Source organism: Haliaeetus leucocephalus, unplaced genomic scaffold (assembly GCF_000737465.1).
Source record: "Haliaeetus leucocephalus isolate CR32 unplaced genomic scaffold, Haliaeetus_leucocephalus-4.0 Scaffold340, whole genome shotgun sequence".
Taxonomy (NCBI): Eukaryota; Metazoa; Chordata; class Aves; order Accipitriformes; family Accipitridae; genus Haliaeetus; species Haliaeetus leucocephalus.
In genome coordinates, this window is record NW_010972776.1 from 2,044,154 (window position 1) to 2,062,405 (window position 18,252).

At 49.2% G+C, this 18,252-nt stretch overlaps 2 protein-coding genes across 2 annotated transcripts; both read left to right on the plus strand.

Moving 5' to 3' along the window:
* The first annotated feature begins 470 nt into the window (after positions 1-470).
* LOC104834797 (putative P2Y purinoceptor 10) lies at positions 471-1,586 on the plus strand. Its single transcript, XM_010572396.1, has one exon. It carries the CDS (start codon positions 471-473, stop codon positions 1,584-1,586), a length of 1,116 nt encoding a protein of 371 aa, XP_010570698.1.
* A 7,238-nt stretch (positions 1,587-8,824) lies between these two features.
* Positions 8,825-16,941, plus strand: GPR174 (G protein-coupled receptor 174). The gene is made up of 3 exons (XM_010572394.1): positions 8,825-8,889; positions 11,191-11,260; positions 15,421-16,941. The coding sequence occupies exon 3, from the start codon at positions 15,829-15,831 to the stop codon at positions 16,807-16,809; it is 981 nt and encodes a 326-aa protein (XP_010570696.1). The 5' UTR covers positions 8,825-8,889; positions 11,191-11,260; positions 15,421-15,828; the 3' UTR covers positions 16,810-16,941.
* Positions 16,942-18,252: the final 1,311 nt, after the last annotated feature.

The following is an 18,252-nucleotide window of genomic DNA, read 5'->3' on the forward strand; positions in this document are numbered from 1 at the left end:
TGCTTGTAGACATATCAGTGAGCACCAGTGTGATGGGAGTTTGACAGAAAACTATATGCAAAAGTGATTCCGAAAAACCCCAGGGAGCTGAAGAAGCTCTCTGGCATTAGCAATAAAGAGATTAATGCTACAGAGCTCAACTGAAATGTCACTGTAATTGTGGCATCGCCTTAGGGGGTGGCAGAGTATGAAACCCTGCAGAGCACATCTGACAGGAGCTGCGTGGAAGATGCCCGGGATCGCTGCCTGTAAGCAGGGTCTGGCTCTACACCCTTCCCAACACACACACACCATCTTGCACATACACACTGTACACACACCTACACAGAACTTACTCTCCTGTACTGAAGTACATTTACTCCATGTGGGGAAATACTGGAGAGTTTTTGGCTTTACAGCATCTGTTCTTACTCCCTACAGAAACCCTCCACCCACCTTAATCGCCCCATCAGCAAAGAGACTCAGGTGAGATGGAGAGCAACATGTCCTCCAGGAACTGTACCGATCCCCAGATGTCCTTCCAGTCCACCCTGTACGCAACCACGTACACCATCATATTCATCCCCGGCCTCCTGGCAAACAGCGCTGCCTTATGGGTCTTGTGTCGCTTCATCAGCAAGAAGAGCAAAGCCGTCATCTTCATGATCAACCTGGCAGTGGCCGACCTGGCTCACGTCCTCTCGCTGCCCTTACGGATGTATTACTACATAAACCACACATGGCCGTTTGGAAGTTTTCTTTGCCAGGTTTGCTTCTACTTGAAGTATCTCAACATGTACGCCAGCATTTGCTTCCTCACCTGCATCAGCATCCAGCGGTACCTCTTCCTCCTCCATCCCTTCAAAGCCAACGACTGGAAGCAGCGGTACGACGCAGCCATCAGCGCTGCCGTCTGGCTTTTCGTCGGGGCAGCGTGCCTACCCCTGCTCATAGTGAGAAGCCCAGCCTTGTCCAACAGCACAAACACATGCTTCTCAGACCTGGGGGTGAAGCAGCTGAGCCCAGGAGCCTCCATTGCGCTGGTGACAGTAGCGGAGCTGTTTGGGTTTGTCATCCCCTTCGGCATCATCGCCTGCTGCACTTGGAAGATGTGGCAGTCGCTGCGGGAGTGTCCAACGCAGCTGCAAAACACTAGCGAGAAGCAGAAGGCTTTGCGCATGGTCTTGATGTGCGCGGCCGTCTTCTTCATCTGCTTCACCCCCTACCACATCAACTTCCCGTTCTTCATGATGGTGATAGAGAACATCATCCAGGACTGTGCCGTTCACAGGAGCACGCTCCGCTTCCACCCCATCTCCCTCTGCCTGGCGAGTCTCAACTGCTGCCTGGATCCGGTCCTCTACTACTTCATGACCTCCGAGTTCCAGGACCAGCTGCTGCACCACAGCTGTGCTGCCCTGCGGGCTTGGTTCACACGCCGCGGGAACAGCCTCTCCATCACCGAAACCAGCCACGACATTCGTATGAAGAGGAGAAATCTGCCACGCTTTAAGTTTTGGTCTCTTCCCAAGTTCTTTGGCCGAATAAATAGCATGGAAATCCCCCCCATGCCACCCGATGAGCTTCTGCTGGAGTCCATCTCTTGAAACATAAGCCATTTCTGTCCATGTACATGCTTCTTATAGCTTGAGTGAAGATTGCGTTAGGTCTCCAGATAAGTCTTGAATTACCCTTGTGCGCAACAGATGCCAGGATCTGACCTAAAGGGACATTTTGATGCAAAAAGACTTGCTGGTTCCGTTGTTGCTGCTGGGGACTGTTTGCCTTACAGCCTTCTCCATCATGATGTTGTTAAAATACCCCAAACAGCTGTCACCGATGCCCGTACTTCTCGTGTGCTGAACTGCAGCCGGGCTCAGGTCCCTCTCATTCCTGTTGTTTCAGTGCTTCTACATATTTGTCATTTTTGAAAGTCCTTCTGAATCCTTAGGTGTAAGCAGGCGGCTCAGCCTCAGTACAGCTCAGGCAGGCAGCACCAGGGGAGTTTCAGCTCCAACCACAGCTACCTGTGACCCATGATGACTTACAGCCTCTGACACACTCGTGTGAGACTCTAGATCAGGACAGCTAGTTATCTCCATGTAAACTGAACCTCTTTCCATCGCAAAAATCAATCATCTGGACCTAAACTAGCCTAATCCGGACTGCAAGACTATAACTTTACCAACATATATCAAGCAAAAAGTATTAACCTATATCCACATCAGTGTTAAAGGGAGTTTTCAAATGAACTGGGCTCAGCTCACGCTACTGAAAACGGTACCCAGAGCTGAGCAAGGAGTCTGCCTGGCTCCTGGGAGCTGCGGGATGCTCAACTGGTTATGAGGGGATGAACTCTTAGAAAACAGATTGTGACTGGATATGCCACAAGCAAAGAGGAAAGATGAAGGACATCTCCCAGGGCACATTTACTCGCAGAGACCTGGCACAAGCAGCAGAAGGGAGGACTAGTATTTGGCCTTGCCTTGTGTTATTAGGAGTCTTGTATTATTTGGCATTTTGCCAAAGCCTGTGGTTGCAGATTAAGATGTTATCCAAGCCTCTCGGTTTTGCTTTAAAAAACAGAAAAGGTCCCAGCCCTCACTAGGTACCGAGAAAAGTTTACAAAACTGACCAAAGTGCATCCTTAAAGCTTCAAACTCGAGAGGAAATAAAATGATCTCAACACATATTTTAGTATCATGGGTATTATTTTAAGTGCTTGTAAATAGTCTCATTATGCACCGTGTCTGCTCTCAGAGCAACGGTAAAATCTGCAGAGGGGGGACCCCAGTTTGGGGCTCTGAGAGGTCCCATTGCCACCACAGCTCCTCGCACAGTGGCCAGCACGGGGGCTGCGAGGTTTCCTCCTTGTGGGCTAACACATTGATGATGGCAATGCCAAAAAACCCTCGGGGAATTATATAAGTAAACGTAGGCAGAGGGGTTTGATAGAAAACAGCTTTGCTGATGACTGGATGCACATTTCCAACCCATGCAGCATTTCTGGGAAGCACGGAGTGGGCAGTGGTTTACCCTTGCGTTGCCAAGGCCACTCTTAGAAAGATTAGGGGAGATCCAGACAACCTGGAGGGATTTCCTTTGGTACCTAGTGTGCCAGAGATGGGCAGAAAACATGCTGCCCTGCAGCTTGCTGTGTCCCAAATCTCCTCTTCCTCTCAAAAAAACCCCAAACAAAAACCAAAAAACCCAACCCCAACAAAAGGACATGTTTTCTTTGTTTGCAGGGGTGGGGGGGGAGGAAGAGTTTTCAGGGCTGAAAAAAAACTGGCACAAACCCAGCAACCCGTGCAGGCAAACAGGAAACCCAAGAAAAACTCACCGATGCCATGGCTGGCAAGACCCGGTTCCAGGCAGCTGCCACAGACACAAGTCACACCACCAGCACCTTAACCAGGACTGTGGTTTTAGCCTGTAAGTGTCTTTCGGGAATGGTATAACCCTGAGTAGCTGGAATGGACATCCAGGTAGCCCTCAATAACCACAGCTAGATATTTATAAGTCCTGCTGACTGACTGCAAAGGCCGTATTGTGGCTCTGACCTTACTGTCAGCATCAGCTCCAGGTTTCCCAGTAGTCTCAGTTACCACTGGGACTTTGCCAGCTTGTTTTCAGATTGCACAGCTTTTCTGAAGTTTGTGCAATGCAGCTTCCCCCTTCCAAAAAAAAAACAGGAAAGAGAAAGCAAACCAAAAGCTCTCACTAATCCGTCACGTGAAAACACAACAGCAACCCTTACCCAGGCTGCCCCTGCCACCCCTCGGGCTTGTCTGCACCGCAGGTTGCGTTACAAATACAGCAGAAAAATCCCTTTCTGGGTTAGATGCACTGGATAGCAAGGATTTTTGCTGGGTTTTATGCAAACCAGACCCTGAAGAAATATCCTTTTCCAGTGCAGACCGGTGCTTTTTGCCCTTCAGAGGCCACAAGACGCCTGCCAATCCTCCTGTTTTATCACAGTCCACCAAGTTCCACTACTACAAACACCCTGGCTGGGCACTGGGACCCAAACTGCAGGGATTTAGGGTCAGCAGGAGCTCTGCCACCTGGATGCTTCATCAAGGGGGGATCATAGACAGACAGGGATGCTGCTGGTCCCTGGTGCAGAGATGCAAGAGCTGGGGGGGATTATTGGGGGCAGCAGGTCAGAGCAGGCTGGGGGATGTCTGGCTCTACAGTGTCCCCAAGAAGATTTAGATAAAGAGCTGCTGCGCTGAGGATTTGCTTTGCTGAGGCCAAGGTGTGAGCTAACTTCTCACAAGGGAAAAGCTCAAGTTGAAGAGAAGGGAGAGGAAGGGACTGGGAGCTGACGTGTGGGGGAAAAAAGGGCAGGGTAAATTAAGATTTAGAAATCCTGAAAAGGATTTCTTTCTCAAAGCCATTACCTGTGGGCATTAAACCTTTTATTCACATGGCAAAATCAGCCAGTAATAACCCAGTATGGTGCTTTAGCCTTGTTAATTTTCAGGTAAGGGAAATTTCCAGGTCATTCCAGATGCTGGCCATGCTCTCGCGAGCATATCCAGTGGCAAAAGCACCAAGAACACATCCCTTACCCAGGGCACTCGTGGTCCCACGTACCACCCTCAGCTCTCCATATGGATAAATCCATGGCACGATGCTCTGGCATCGGTGTGCCAGGTGGCCTCAGCCAGCCCGAGAGCTCAGACCAATAAGCCACTGGTGACTATTTTGGCTGCGATAATTTCCTCCCCAGCAAGGCATGCTGGCAGGAGGTTCTGCTCCAGAACCACCCTCAGGGAAGGGTGAGATGCTGCAGCGGCAGGGAGAGCGAAGCAGGCAGCTCAGCCAGACCTCCGCCGGCACCGATGACGTCCGCATATCCTGAGCTTTTCACATGCAATTAATTATTCTATATGGCTTAATCCTTTACAGCCGGCTTTGACTAGAACTGCTTAGTTGCTTTTATATATGTGTGTCCATCCATATACACATACACCCCTGCATACATACTACACTAAAATTATGCAGTACTTAAGAATATCCATTTAGACGTCTCTTGTGCACAACACTAAGGCACTGCAAGGAAGGAGGGAAGGTTGCTTTTCTCTTTGCTAAAAATATCTCTTTCCTCCCTCCGTGACCACATGCTTCCAGTCCAGCCCCAGTAAAGTGACTTTGCCTCTGGAAAACCACTCAGCCTCAGCTCTCGGCAGAGCTAGCACCACCTACCCAGTAGCGAGACTCAGACTGATGATTTTTGGCACAGTGCTAATAGCCACCACTGCTGGCAATGAGCTGCTTCTCCATCCACCCACCTCATGCCGAAGAGAGGGGAAAGCACTGCCCCTGGCAAAGGAACAAACACAACAACTTCAACTCTGAGTGCAATCTAAACATACAGAAAGCAAATATTGCTGCTTGAAACCAAGCTGAGCCAGGAAGCACTTTTCCAGACAGTCATGATTTCATCAGACCCAAGTCCAATTTTTTAGATCCACAGGCTCAGCCAAGTCACTGGTGTTCAACAGGACTGCACCATTTTAGAGACCCTGGGACGTCTGTCAGTCCCTCCTGCGCTGCAGGGTCCTGCTCATGGCACAAGGGAAAGGGTTTTGGGAACTCTGTGTCGATGCCACAGCTGCATTCAACACCGTGTTAACCCTCCTCCGAGAAATAGTCAAAGCCTCTAACCTTGCAGCAGTCAGCAAGTCCTTTCCAGCAGTTACTGCCACACCAATCACTCAGTCCTCCTCCTCTAAACAGGGGAATTTTTTTTTTTGTTTTTTAAAGAAAATTTCCCTGCTGTAGGCGGATAGGGCAGGCACCAAGGCTAGCGAGGAAAATCCAGAACTTTTCAGCCCCGGGCGCAGTGAAAGCAGCACGGCTGCATCCCTGGCTGCGTGCGAGCCCTGCTGATGCTGGGAGCTGTGGGCGAGAGCCCAGCGCACCCGTGGGCAGCGGGGCCAGGGTCCTGTGCCTGCTCCCCCTCTGCAAACACGCTCCTGCCCGCTGCCTGCCCTTCCCTGAGCTCATCACCGAGCAAAACATCACCAGCCACGTGCAGAGAAAAGACAGACATGCAACCTATTCTCAGGAATTATTTCTATTCTAGACTGTCAGTGCAGACCAGAAAGAGGTTAGCGGCTTTTTTGAGGATCTCCTACAAGGTCATGAAGCACAAGCTTAGAGGAACTGAAAATTTCCGATTTTTATAAGGTAAAAAAGTATAAGATAAAATATAAGTAATGTAAGAGAAAAATATAAGCATTAGAAAAATTTTATCGTATACTGTAAAATAATTGCTTTGTGTTTTGGTGCCCAGCTCCAAGTTCTCCCAATTTTTGATGGCTTCAACTACGGCAGGTTTGGGGAGGGTCCGGCCAGTGCTGCCACTGTGCACCCTGTGCTAGGGGATGGCACGACTCAGAGACTGGCATTCGACTGCTGGAAAAGGCGAGCAGGGGAAGGGACCCTCGGGTTCCCACCCACGCACGGCTGAACCGGCGCTGCCGCACGCGAGAGCTCCTGGAGTGACGGGAAACGGGATGGATACCGGCTGCGTGCAGAGCACGGCACCAGCAAAACAGGATATGGTTATGCTCTGAAAGGTGTTTTTGAAACAAGAAGTCTATCCGTACAGTAAGTACACGCGCTGCCCCAAGCGCAAGCTATGCTTTCTTATAAATAGGCTGGCTTCTGCGGAAATGAAAGCGCAAAATTGAGCATCACCTTTGATTGGGAAAAGGAAAGGACAATATCTTCAGAGCCCAGGTGCTGTTCAGCCATGGGGGTTTGGTACAACCCTTATTCATGGGACTGGCCTCAATTTTGCTGTCTATTAAAGCGGTGTCCAAACCGTCCCCCTTGGCCCCACGGTCCCTGTGGGAGTCAGGGGGGTGCCAGGGTCACGCAGGGAAAGGCTGGCCAGGCAGGGGCAGAGCCTGGGGACTGCCAGGTTTTACATCATGTTTGGGGTTGGTTTTTTTTGTTTGTTTGTTTTTTTTAATAAAAGGTTTTTCTTTAAATCACTACAGTGAAAATGCTTTACAAAGTGTGAGAGTGCACGGCAGAGGCAGCTGCCAGGAGGCACTGGCAAGCACGGGGAAAGTTTTGCATCCCAGATCCCACTGCAGTTACAGAAATGCTCCAGGACTAATGCAAACTGAGCCAGCATCCTCCACCGAGGTCTCAGCACATCTCCCAGGAGACTCTGCAACAAGCCCCATTTAAGCAATAAACCCCAAACCTCTGCTGCTTTTAGTCCAAAAGCATCAGCAGATTAATCCATCCCAAGGGGACAACTCTGCAGCAAAGATCCCACAGTGCTGAAAGCTCTAGCTCCCCCACAAGATTAATTAAGGCACATTAAGTAATCAGCAGGCTTCAAAAAAAAGGCTAGAAGCTTTAACTAGTAGGAGTATTAGCTGCTGAAACAGGCAAGCACCCACGTGTTTCAGGAGGTACAAGCTGCAAAGCCCCAGCAAGGAGCTGTGCCACCGCAGGGGTGACAAACCTGGCACACTCTATAAAAGCCCATGATGTGCCCAAGGGATTAAATTCCTATAAACCACAATGAAAAAGTAGATAGGGCTACAAAACCCTGCTATAAGCTGGAATTGTCATACGAGTAAATCAATAACGCTTTAAAGGAGTAGGTGTCCCCAAGACCCTGGTACCTGCTGTGAGCACGGGATGCTGCGGTGGGAACACTGCAGTGGACTGCGCTGCCGGGCCGCTGCAGCCCCTTCTGCAGAGCTGCAACCCTCTCCCCAAATCATCCTGCAAAATAAGTCCTGTTCTCCTGAGCAGACACACAAGAAGAATGAATAAATGCAAATTTAAATGTCACAATTCAATCTGAAATTATTTGCTACAGAAAGGGTTAAAAAAGTCACTTTTTCAAAATAACCAATTGAATCAAGAATCCTCAATCCCTCTTGATCTTAAAAAAAGAAAAATTTTTTTAGTACTTCTTGAGCTAGAGGCCCCAGATGGATAACTACAGAAGTGCTACTTTTCAAAATCATAAAGTCACCGAGCATAAAGTCACCATGCCGTGGCCAGCACCGCCCTCTGCTGATAGCCATTGCCTGCCGAGCACCCACTGGGTGCCGAGCCCGGGATCTGCCACGGCTCAGGAACACAGTGATGGGTGACACCGCTTCGTGGCACAAGCATTCATTTGGAAGAGAAGAGTCCTTGGCTCTGGGCCTGGTTTGCTCCGCATGAGCTGTGGAAATCCACTGAATAAGAAAATAATGACCGTGGAGAACCTCCTGGTTTTGGGGAAGCCCAAACCGGACCATGATCAGGTTCAATGTGACTTTCTGAAGCCCCCCCAAAGTACCGGGTACAGGGACCACCAGTGTAGGGGTAAAAACATCCAGATGAGAGCAAAGAACCTTTCTCAGAAAGCTGGAACAGGGAGAGGAAAATAATTGCTGAAGCATCTCGCTTCATCAGCCTCGTTAGCTCGGTGTCCTTAGCAGAAGGGGACTCTACAAGCAGGCGCTTGCCCGTGGGACCCCTCACCGCTTCAGCTGGGTGCTGGCGGAGTGTCGAGCCCCCCCGGCCCCGGCAGCGGGTGACTGGCAGCTGCTGTCACCCCAGCCTCGCGGCAAACAGCCATTGCCATGCCACACTGGCAGTTTCCAAAACACCCCGAAACCAACAGCGCCTTTACATATATATAGGGATATATATAGAGAAGTATATATAACCACAAAAAAAGAAAGAAAAAGGGTCAGGTCCAGCTCAGACCCACGGGTGGGAGGAGCAGCATGGCCGGGGAGGGCCCCGCTCCCCTCCTGCGTGGGGGCAGGCTGCTGCTCCCGGCAGTTGCACTTTTGCTTTGCACATCGAGGGGTGGGAACCGCTGCCAGCACCCGCGGGGTCACACCGGAGCAGCCCGCCAAGACGGCAAAGGTAGGACCGATATTCTTTTATCCTCAGTTATTTTTGGTTCAGGGTAATGGGTTTAAATCGTCCTTTTTTTGATTATTGCTACATAGACTTGGTGCCTCTTCTTAGTCGCGCTGAGAGTGCCGAGAGGGGATGGGGACACCTGACCTAGAGGCAGGAGGGTGCAGTGTTAACGACCGACCCCCATGAATCTCCAAAAGTAAATGAGTAGAAGCAAAGAGATGCAGGCGAAGCTCAGGTGTGGGTGAGGAGCCAGTACCGCCATTGATCAGAAGAGTGAGCTCCTATAAGTGCTCATGAGATGCTCTGTGTATGTGAGGGAGAGGAAGGGTACGGCTGAAGCCAAAACAGCCAGCCGTGAAGTTTCAAACCATATTTCTATTATGGTTACATGAGTATCGAGAAGCTGCGTTTGAGAATAACGCCAATTGTGGCGGTTCTTAACCTTTGCAAAACCCACAGCTGCTTGTGAAGCAGACTTTTTGAGGCCATACAGCCTCATCTCCACAAGCACAGGGATAACTCCTCCGATTTACTCATTACTCCAGGTCTCACTTGGGTTCATCTCGCTGCATTTGTCCAATGGATTTTCTTAAACAGTCTGTTCCTTACAAAAGGCAGTACGCTGACTTTCCACTGGCAATTTTCCACTGAGCTGCAAGAACACGGGGAGGGAGGAAGAGGAGGAGGAGGAGGCAGGGTCATCTGTGCCACCACCACCACTGCTCACAGCCCAGGGAGCACAGGCACGCGGCTGCGCATCCCTGGGGGGGGGATGTGCTGACTGTTTGGGTGGAAAACGGGCAGCTTTGGTGCTTGTAACCATGTACATCTACTAGGGACATCAGAGTGTGCCAGGAAGGGAGAAGAGGGGTGGGGGATTAGGCTAATACACAACATTGCTGCTCCGGGTTTATTTTCCCTTTTTAACTGGGATAAATATTAAGAAGGGACGACAAGAGCTTTTGCAAAGGATTAAAAGGCAAAAGCAGCATGTTTCACACGACATTAAACTGGAGCATTTATTTTTTCCTGCATATTCTTGGAATTTACCCAGCCAAAATCCCCCTGGTGTCCCCAGCTGCCTGCTTGCCTGACTCACCGCACACCAGCACACAGCCGGCCCCCCACCACCGCAGCCCAGCCCCTCTTCCCAGTGAGGTCCCCCGGGGCTCCAGCCCCGCAGCCCCTTCCCAAAATTTCAGTGCCAGAGGAGGAGTTTCCCTCAAGCAGATGCTGGCAGCTCTGCCGCTCCTCCCAGCATGGACATGGGCAGAAAGGCAGGGAGCAAGGGCAAGGCAGGGAGTAGGCATCCCAGGGAAACACTCTGTTACCTTAATGATGAGCAAATGAGAAATTAATGAAAGAACAAATAGAAAGAAAGCTTTTCATTCAGCTGTGCCAATGCCCCACAGTCCTAACCTGTAAAATCTTGGCTGTTTCGCTGCTTTTTCCCCTGGAACAAACACTCACCACCTTTAGTGACTCACATTTCAGAAATTTAACCACAGAAATTGGATGGGATGAACAGGCACTTGCTCTGGTACTCTGCAACTGAGTCAAATGACAAAGCTGCTCTCATCCGCATTGCTTTGCGAGCGCAGCATTAGCAAATATATTACGGCAACTCAGAGCATGCCTAGTGTGAGGTGCAGAACAGATGCTGGGCGAGGGGAGGGATGCTCTGGAGGCCGCTGGTACCCAGACTGGGGTAAGGCAGGCAGGGGCTCAGGGTTTCCACTGGGTCAGGACAAGCACAGCAAAACACAGGAGGCCCTGAGGATGCCTAACAAAAAACCTGTGGCCTCTGTGGGCAGATGCCACCATAGAGAAAATAAAAGAGAGAAATCTGCACAGTTAGCACAGCAAGAGGCAACATTGCTCCTATGGAAGGAGATACAAACCCCAGATATCTACCAGACAACTGCTTCAAGGGAGAAAAGCCTTTATCCTCCCCTGACATTTTTTAAAAGAACTAAAAAGCAATCCTACACAATGGTCAGTTTATATTTCTATCATTTCTATTTTCAGTTAATGCCTATTAATTACTACTAACAGTAGTTATCTCCACCAAAATAGGACAGCAGCACTTCAGATGACAGACAAAACAAGTGGTTACTGGGAGAAGCCCAGGACACTGGTGCCCTGCTCCAGTCCCTGAGCCAGCTCCCATGTCCCCACATCCCCAGGGAACACCCAGGGAGGGACAGAGCCACCACCACACCACCTCTGCTTGAGCACATTCAGCAGGAAACTAAATTTCTATTTGAAATTACCCCTGTACACATTCTCCTCTTATTTTAGGCCACAAAGGAAGAAGAAAAATAGAAGAGAGGTCCTGGTCAGCAGCACAGCCAAGCCTCCTCCCAAAAGGGTAAGTCAGCAGATGACACCAGGGTGCCCAGGGCAGCACCAGCTACTGCTCTGCCCACATCACCTCTGCCATAGGTTTTCCATGTTTTTACGGCATAAATACCAGCCCCACACCAAACACGGGGTGCCTACGCATCCACTGCTCACCTGGGCCAGCAGCGGTCCTTGCAAGAATGGTGCTCGGTGGCAGGATCCAGCCAGACTGATCTTGTACCCTGGTTCTGGGAGGGAGCAGGAGGTGTTGGGCAGCATCCCAGATTCCCTAAGGACCTAAGCTCCAAGAAGGGACCAGGCATGAAGCTGCAGCAGGGGCAGCACCTACAAACAGTGCCTAGCCCCAGGCTGCTTTCCCCTAAGCTGGTCTAAGAGCCTCTCCTTCTCTGAGCTGGGTTTTAAGAGCTGCTGTGGCTTTGCTTCCTGGGGTAAAACCCACAGGATTTGCTAACGAGGGTCCTGGGTTCACCCAGGCAGTTATAACCATCCTCAGGTGAGGGGCTTGATTACCCATGGAGGGTGTGATGGGTGGAAGTGACTGCTCCTGCATCCCCAGCTCCTGTGCTTGTTCACATGGAGCATATGGATATATGGCTGCCCTTCAGCATATGGAAAATACTTTACACAATACGTGCCCGGCTTTAACAAGCATTAACAAGCCCTGGCTATAAAGGCTGGCTACAAAACTCACCTAGTGTTTCTGACTCATTAAGTACAAAGGAGAAATCTTCACATAGTGCCCTGACGTGGCTGACTGTGAGGTCTCCTTGGTAAAATAGGGGGAAAAAACCATTCGGGGAAGAAGGAAGCCATGCCTAGGGAGAGTCTCACACCTGCTGCCCCAGCCAGCCCCCTGTGCCGAGGGGAAGCGAGCGCAGAGCATGAGAAACAGAATTTCCTCTTTCTGGAGCTTTTTTTAGCATCCTGCTGTTTTTACATAGCACATTTGGCTGAACTTCACGATGTTACTGCTCGGGATTTCCAAAGTGCAGTTTCTCACATTGCAGCGTTTTTACCCCTGCTCCGAGGGTGGCCGCTCTCCCGGGGGTGTTTCTGGGGGCTCTGGGCAAGCACCCTTGCTGCTCCCCAGGTTTAGCTGGGCCTTCTGGGACCCCTCATGCTGTGGGTTTGGAGCCCCAGGGAGAGATGGAAGGTGCTGCAAGCGTTTCTCTGCCCCTGGGCTGGGCTGGAGGGAGCGGAGGATGGTGTTGCAGGAAAGTTGCTGTGAGGTGGGGACGGGGAAATGTAGGCACTGGGGTGGGCAGCAGGAAAAATGCTGGTGTGCATGTGTGTGTGCACTGGGCTGCGGACAGATGGGCTGGGACTGCACCTTGTCCTTCCCTTCGCATGTCTCGTGGCCCAGCAATGGAGGTGGGGTGGATTTACCCACCCCGGAATGCAGCCAGAGGGAAAGGAGCATGATTCAGCCTCCCTGACCGGGTGATAGGAGCCCCTGGGCAAGAGATGAGAGGAAAGACAAGCTTGTTTTAAAAAACATAAAATTTAAAAATGTCACTGGAAGGAAGAGCTGGGTGATGCAAGTTTAGGGCTTTATCTTGCAAACGCCCCCGTAGATGCTCCCCAGCCTGGCGTAGCCCTGCCTGAGCAGCGTTCACAGCAGCGGTGCCAGCTGGGCACGTGTGCATCTGCAGGAGCGGGACACCGCGTGGGCAGAGAGCGATGGCACCGCGAAGTCACCCGAGCTCCTCGCTGCTGGCGCTTCAGAGCAAACTTTAGGCAAAGAAGTTGAGATGTTCTGGGTGAAAGGAAGTGAAAATCGAGCCAAGACAAAGCTGTGCAGCTCCTCACAAGCCACCCTTGCTCTGCTGGGCAGGCTGCTCATGTCCTAGGGGACATGGTACCTGGGAAGCCAAGAGGAATAGAGGAGGTGTCCGGCAGTGAGAGGATGCACCTGCTCACCGGTGTCCCGGTCCCTCTGCCTGGGCACAGCCCAGGGACCTACAACGCGGTTGTTTTGCTCGGACACCCCAGCAGGAGCAGGACCTGGATGGGAAGCCCGGACACATCACACTGAGGAGTTTGCTGTAACAGTAAAGATGGGCACATCTTCACAGGGCCTCACCATCCCCATGGAAAACCAACATGAGAGCATCCCTCCCATCCTCTAGAAGTCCCAGTCCTCACTAAGCAGCTCTGGCTGCTTTCCCAGTGCAGCCTGCTCTGCCTGTACCTATACTCAGCATTTTTTCAAGCCCAGCAAGGCAATTTCTGACCACTCGGGGAGGATGTACTGGTTTTGGCCACATGGTTTGGCTCCATCCCGGTACAGAGGAGAAGGCAGGAATCCATCCCAAGCAGACGCTGCTGTCAGGAAGCCCGAGAGGGGTTAACCAGCTGCTGAGGGGAAGTTCTGAAGCGCAGGGAACCCCAAGACATGACAGGTACTGCCAAAATCCAGACACATCCACAATCCCCTCCCAGTTACTCGTGCCAGTCAAGAGCCAGCAAATGGAAACCAAACCCCTTGGCCCAAGTTATCCACCAGTGACAAGTAGGTGAGCACCAATTAGTTTTCCTGCACGATGAAGAGATTACTTACATTTCTAGAATTAGTTGTGCAGGCTTGTGCATCGGAAGTTGGGCAGAGAATTAATAAAAGAATTGGAAAGTCTTTGAACAGAAGGCTAATTAACTCTATGACTTATTAATCATTGCTGCTGAAGCTTAATGGGATTATTTCACAAGCCATTTTGCTCTGCTGGTTGTGTTAGATGCTGGCTCCCTGGAAGAAAGGAAGACATCTCAGTCTCATTGGACTCGTTACTCAATGGTGTATGCAAGAGAAACTACACAAATAGATGCAGAAAAGCTGCCCCCCGAACTGTTTCCTTTTGCTGAAGATTTTCTGTTTCCACCCAAAGCTACTTCAAAGTTTTGGTGCAATCACACTGGCAAGTGTTGAACATTGGCTTCATTAATAAATGTTCACATTTTAATGCCTACACCTCAAAGTACAGGAAAAAACATCAAAGATTACAGCAGGATATAATTTGCCTTTATAAATGTGCCTTTGGCATCTTGGTTGGTACCTACAAAATTTTCCCACTTAGACCTGTAGGTTAATTCTTCATGCTGAAGCAAAAGGCAAACCTGAGAGAGTTTGGACAGAGATCTGAATTTCCTCTATATTTATCAGATCTGGTTGGATTTTTTTTTTGTCTAACAGATTCAGATAATATCAGCTGCTTACCATGCGAACAATTTTAAAATAAAGTCCACCTACAGTCACTTTAGTGACGATATCTCGTATTTCCAACAGCTGCAGCAGTCACATGTGCAAGATGGGTAAAGGAAAGGCTTAGAAAAAGCAGTTCTAAGAAAGTAAAATTTAAAATCATGCATGTAGTTCTGCAGCAAAAAGTGTTTAATAAGTGGGCCAGTTGTCCCTGCTTGCATGCAAGTATGTTTTATATTCTATTTATGAAAGATAAATGAAAAAGTAGATGAAAGCCACTGACTTGGGACTTCCACTCCGTGCTGCAGCAGCAACGGCTGCACCGGTTGAAAATGTTTATATCTCAGGTGTGTGTGTCAGGCTCATTTATATAAGGAGCAGATTTCGCTGCCGTCTTCTTGGCTGTCTGGAGCCATGGGGAGGGTGGGAAGTTTCTGCAGGGCTTTCCTGGGAAGACCAGGAGAGTGTTAAACTCATGAGTGCTGTATGAGGTGAGAGTATCCCTCTGCCCGCGGCAGGGCAGCGAGGAGGGATGCAGGCACAGCGCTTGCCGGAGCATCTCTGCGCTGGCCACACGCTCGGGCATGGGGCAACCAATGCAACCAGAGGTAAAGGGAGATTCGGATGGAAAAGCTGAAGCTGGGAAAGATACAGCTGCAGAAACCTGGCAGCAAGTTAAATAGGCACTGCGATTGGGGGTGGCTTCTGCTTGCTGATACAGCACAGGAGGCTGTTTTGTAGCAGCAATTAAACATATTTTCTATTTATTCCTCAGTGGTTTTACACCTCCCTTCACTGGCTGAGGCATGGTACTTGTTAGGCAGGAGAAGAGCTGGCCACCACAGATGCAACTGGCAATAGGTTTCTGCTAGAGAGATGCTCCTACCGCTCTTGCAAGCTTTCCTGTACGTTTTGCTTTGTAAGACCTGTGCCTCCCCACGGTGTTATAACTGCACCTTTCTGTCTTCCAGCTGCGGGGCCACGTCAGTTGTCAAACTCCTGCGTTGAGAGAAGTGGCTGAAATGCCACCCAAAAGGTGACAGAGGTGCAGCTCCAGTGACAAACTCTCGACTGCTTTGGCACACGACGATGCATTTCTCAGTGTGGATGCCCTCCTGTCAATCCTGCAAGCGACTAGAGTAAGGTCTGGTAACCTCTGACAAAGAGCATGAGCAAAGCGCACGACCAGGACTTTCATTAACTCACTCACCCCATAACCAAGCTCCTCCCCAGACTGGACACGATGATCTGGTAACCAAAGCCTCACACATGGATGCCAGGGCTGAACCTTTTTATTTAAGCACCGACAACCTGGTTGCAGGACACGAGTGAGGAACATGTTATCATGCCAGGGCTGAGCACGGATCTGGAGCACAACCATGACAAACGGTTCGACCTGCACCGAAACAGACCTCAAGCCCTACTATGCTATTACGTACACTTTCATCCTGATCCCTGGACTGATAGGAAACACGTTAGCTTTGTGGGTCTTTTACGGGTACATGAAAGAGACTAAAAGGGCCGTAATATTTATGATCAATTTAGCCATTGCTGACCTATCGCAGGTTTTGTCCTTGCCCCTGAGGATTTTCTACTACTTGACCGGGACGTGGGAATTTGGAGGAGGTCTCTGCATGCTGTGCTTCTACCTGAAGTACGTCAATATGTATGCAAGCATCTACTTCTTGGTTTGCATCAGCGTAAGACGATATTTGTTTCTTATGCACCCATTCAAATTCAGTGACTGCAAACGCATCTGTGATGTGTATATCAGCATCGTTGGGTGGGTCGTGGTCTGCGTTGGCTGTTTGCCTTTCCCGCTTCTCAGACTTCACCAGGATGCTAAAAACACCTGTTTTGTGGACCTCCCCGTAAAGGAAGTTGACCTTCCCATCTCCATTGCAATGATGACGATAGGTGAATTGGTGGGGTTCGTAACACCCCTACTCATCATCCTATACTGCTCATGGAAGACTATCTTATCACTAAAAGAACAAAATTCTGCTTCACATGGTCTCGGAGAAAAAAAAAAGGCTTTAAAGATGATTCTCACCTGCGCTCTGGTATTTCTGATTTGCTTTGCACCTTATCATATCAGCTTTCCACTAGATTTCTTTGTCAAAACCAAAAAGATCAAAAATGGGTGCGTCCAGAAGGTGATCTCGGTGTTTCACGTTGTAGCTTTGTGCCTTGCCAGCTTGAACTCCTGCGTGGACCCAGTCATCTACTACTTTACTACAGATGAGTTCAGGAGACGCCTTTCCAGGCCGGATTTACGAGACAGCATTCAGCTCCATAACCTCAGTTACGTGAGGAAGCATTCCAGAGATGTACTCAGGGAGGACGCCATGGACTACTAGCGCTGGCCTTCCCCAAACGGTTGCCAGGACTTCAAATGTTCACTATATTTTGGGGTTTGGCCCAATTTTTTTTCCCCAGGACACTGAGAGTGATGACTTAGACAAGCTGATTTCAGTGAGGGTTGGAAAAAACCAAACAACCCCCTCCAAAAACCCAAACCTGACCAAAAATATGTTGATTTAATACTTCAGTTGCAAATTTTCTCTGAATATAAATAACACCATGTAATCCCCAGAGGCCCTATTTCTAAGCTGGGCAGCCAGAAGCAGGTAGCTTTGGCAGTGGGAGGATGTGGACCCATGGCGAGAGGTGATGCTGTGCCCCATTGTCACTGGTGGGGCCATTACCCAGCCGTGTCCTGGTCACACACCCCGGCTTCAGCAAAAGACAGCAAAGATTTTGGGGTCTTGCTATTTTATTTCTGAAGCAAAAGACAATCCAGCTGTGACTAATTTCTACAGAGAGTGCCAAGAGCCTGCCTCAAGCCATGTTGACCACAGAGCAAGGAGCATAAGGTGGCCCCAAAGGACCTGTCATTTAAATAACCAACCAAGCCTCCATTTTGGGGTATAGCAAATGACATACCCCAAATCACAAAGTCATTGAACCATCCAGACACTATTCTTCTACCATCAGTTCCCATTTCTGGCTTGAAAGCCCTATGGTTTGAAGCCATATGGCTGCCTTGGATTAGTTTTAACCACGGGGCCATGCTTCAAGGGTATTTATTCAGGCTAGACGTCCACCAAGCCTTTCAGGTTCTCTTTTCACCAAAGATGGGGCAGATTATTTCCCTTTCACTGATAACTGACCCTGCGCCATCACATCTACTCTTTATTAACAGCAGCGTGATTAAAACACTGTCAGAAGAACCAAGCCTTTCTGAAGTTTACTGTAATGAGAACTCACTATAATAAGCAGAGGCAAAGGTGCCACCCAACAGGCTACGAGAGATTTTTTAAGAAAGGCTCAAATGTGGATGCATTGTTAAGAATAATTTTTTTACAGTCAAACAACAGAAGCTTTGGGCTTTACTGGTATTTCATTTGCACCTTCTTGTAAAATTTATTTTTCTGTGAACATATGAAATGTTACATTTTGAAATGTAAGAATACTGTGATGGTATGAGGTTTTATTTAATGCATATGTGGTTTTATAGATTTAATTTATAAAAAAAATATATATTTTGTAGAAAAATGATGTGAATCCCAGAGAGTGTTGGAACACAGAAAGACTTTTTTTCTTTTTAAAAACTCTTCTATATAATAAAACAATACTCCACCACCTCATCCCTACAGGAGTCTGAGCCAGTGTGTCTGTACCTGAGTGTTGTTGGCTGAGTAAGCACTGCTAATTCATGGAAACCACGAAGCACATTGTAATTTGTTCACAGCAATGAAAAAGTATTTATTTTTTTATTTCCTATTGTATACAATAAAAAA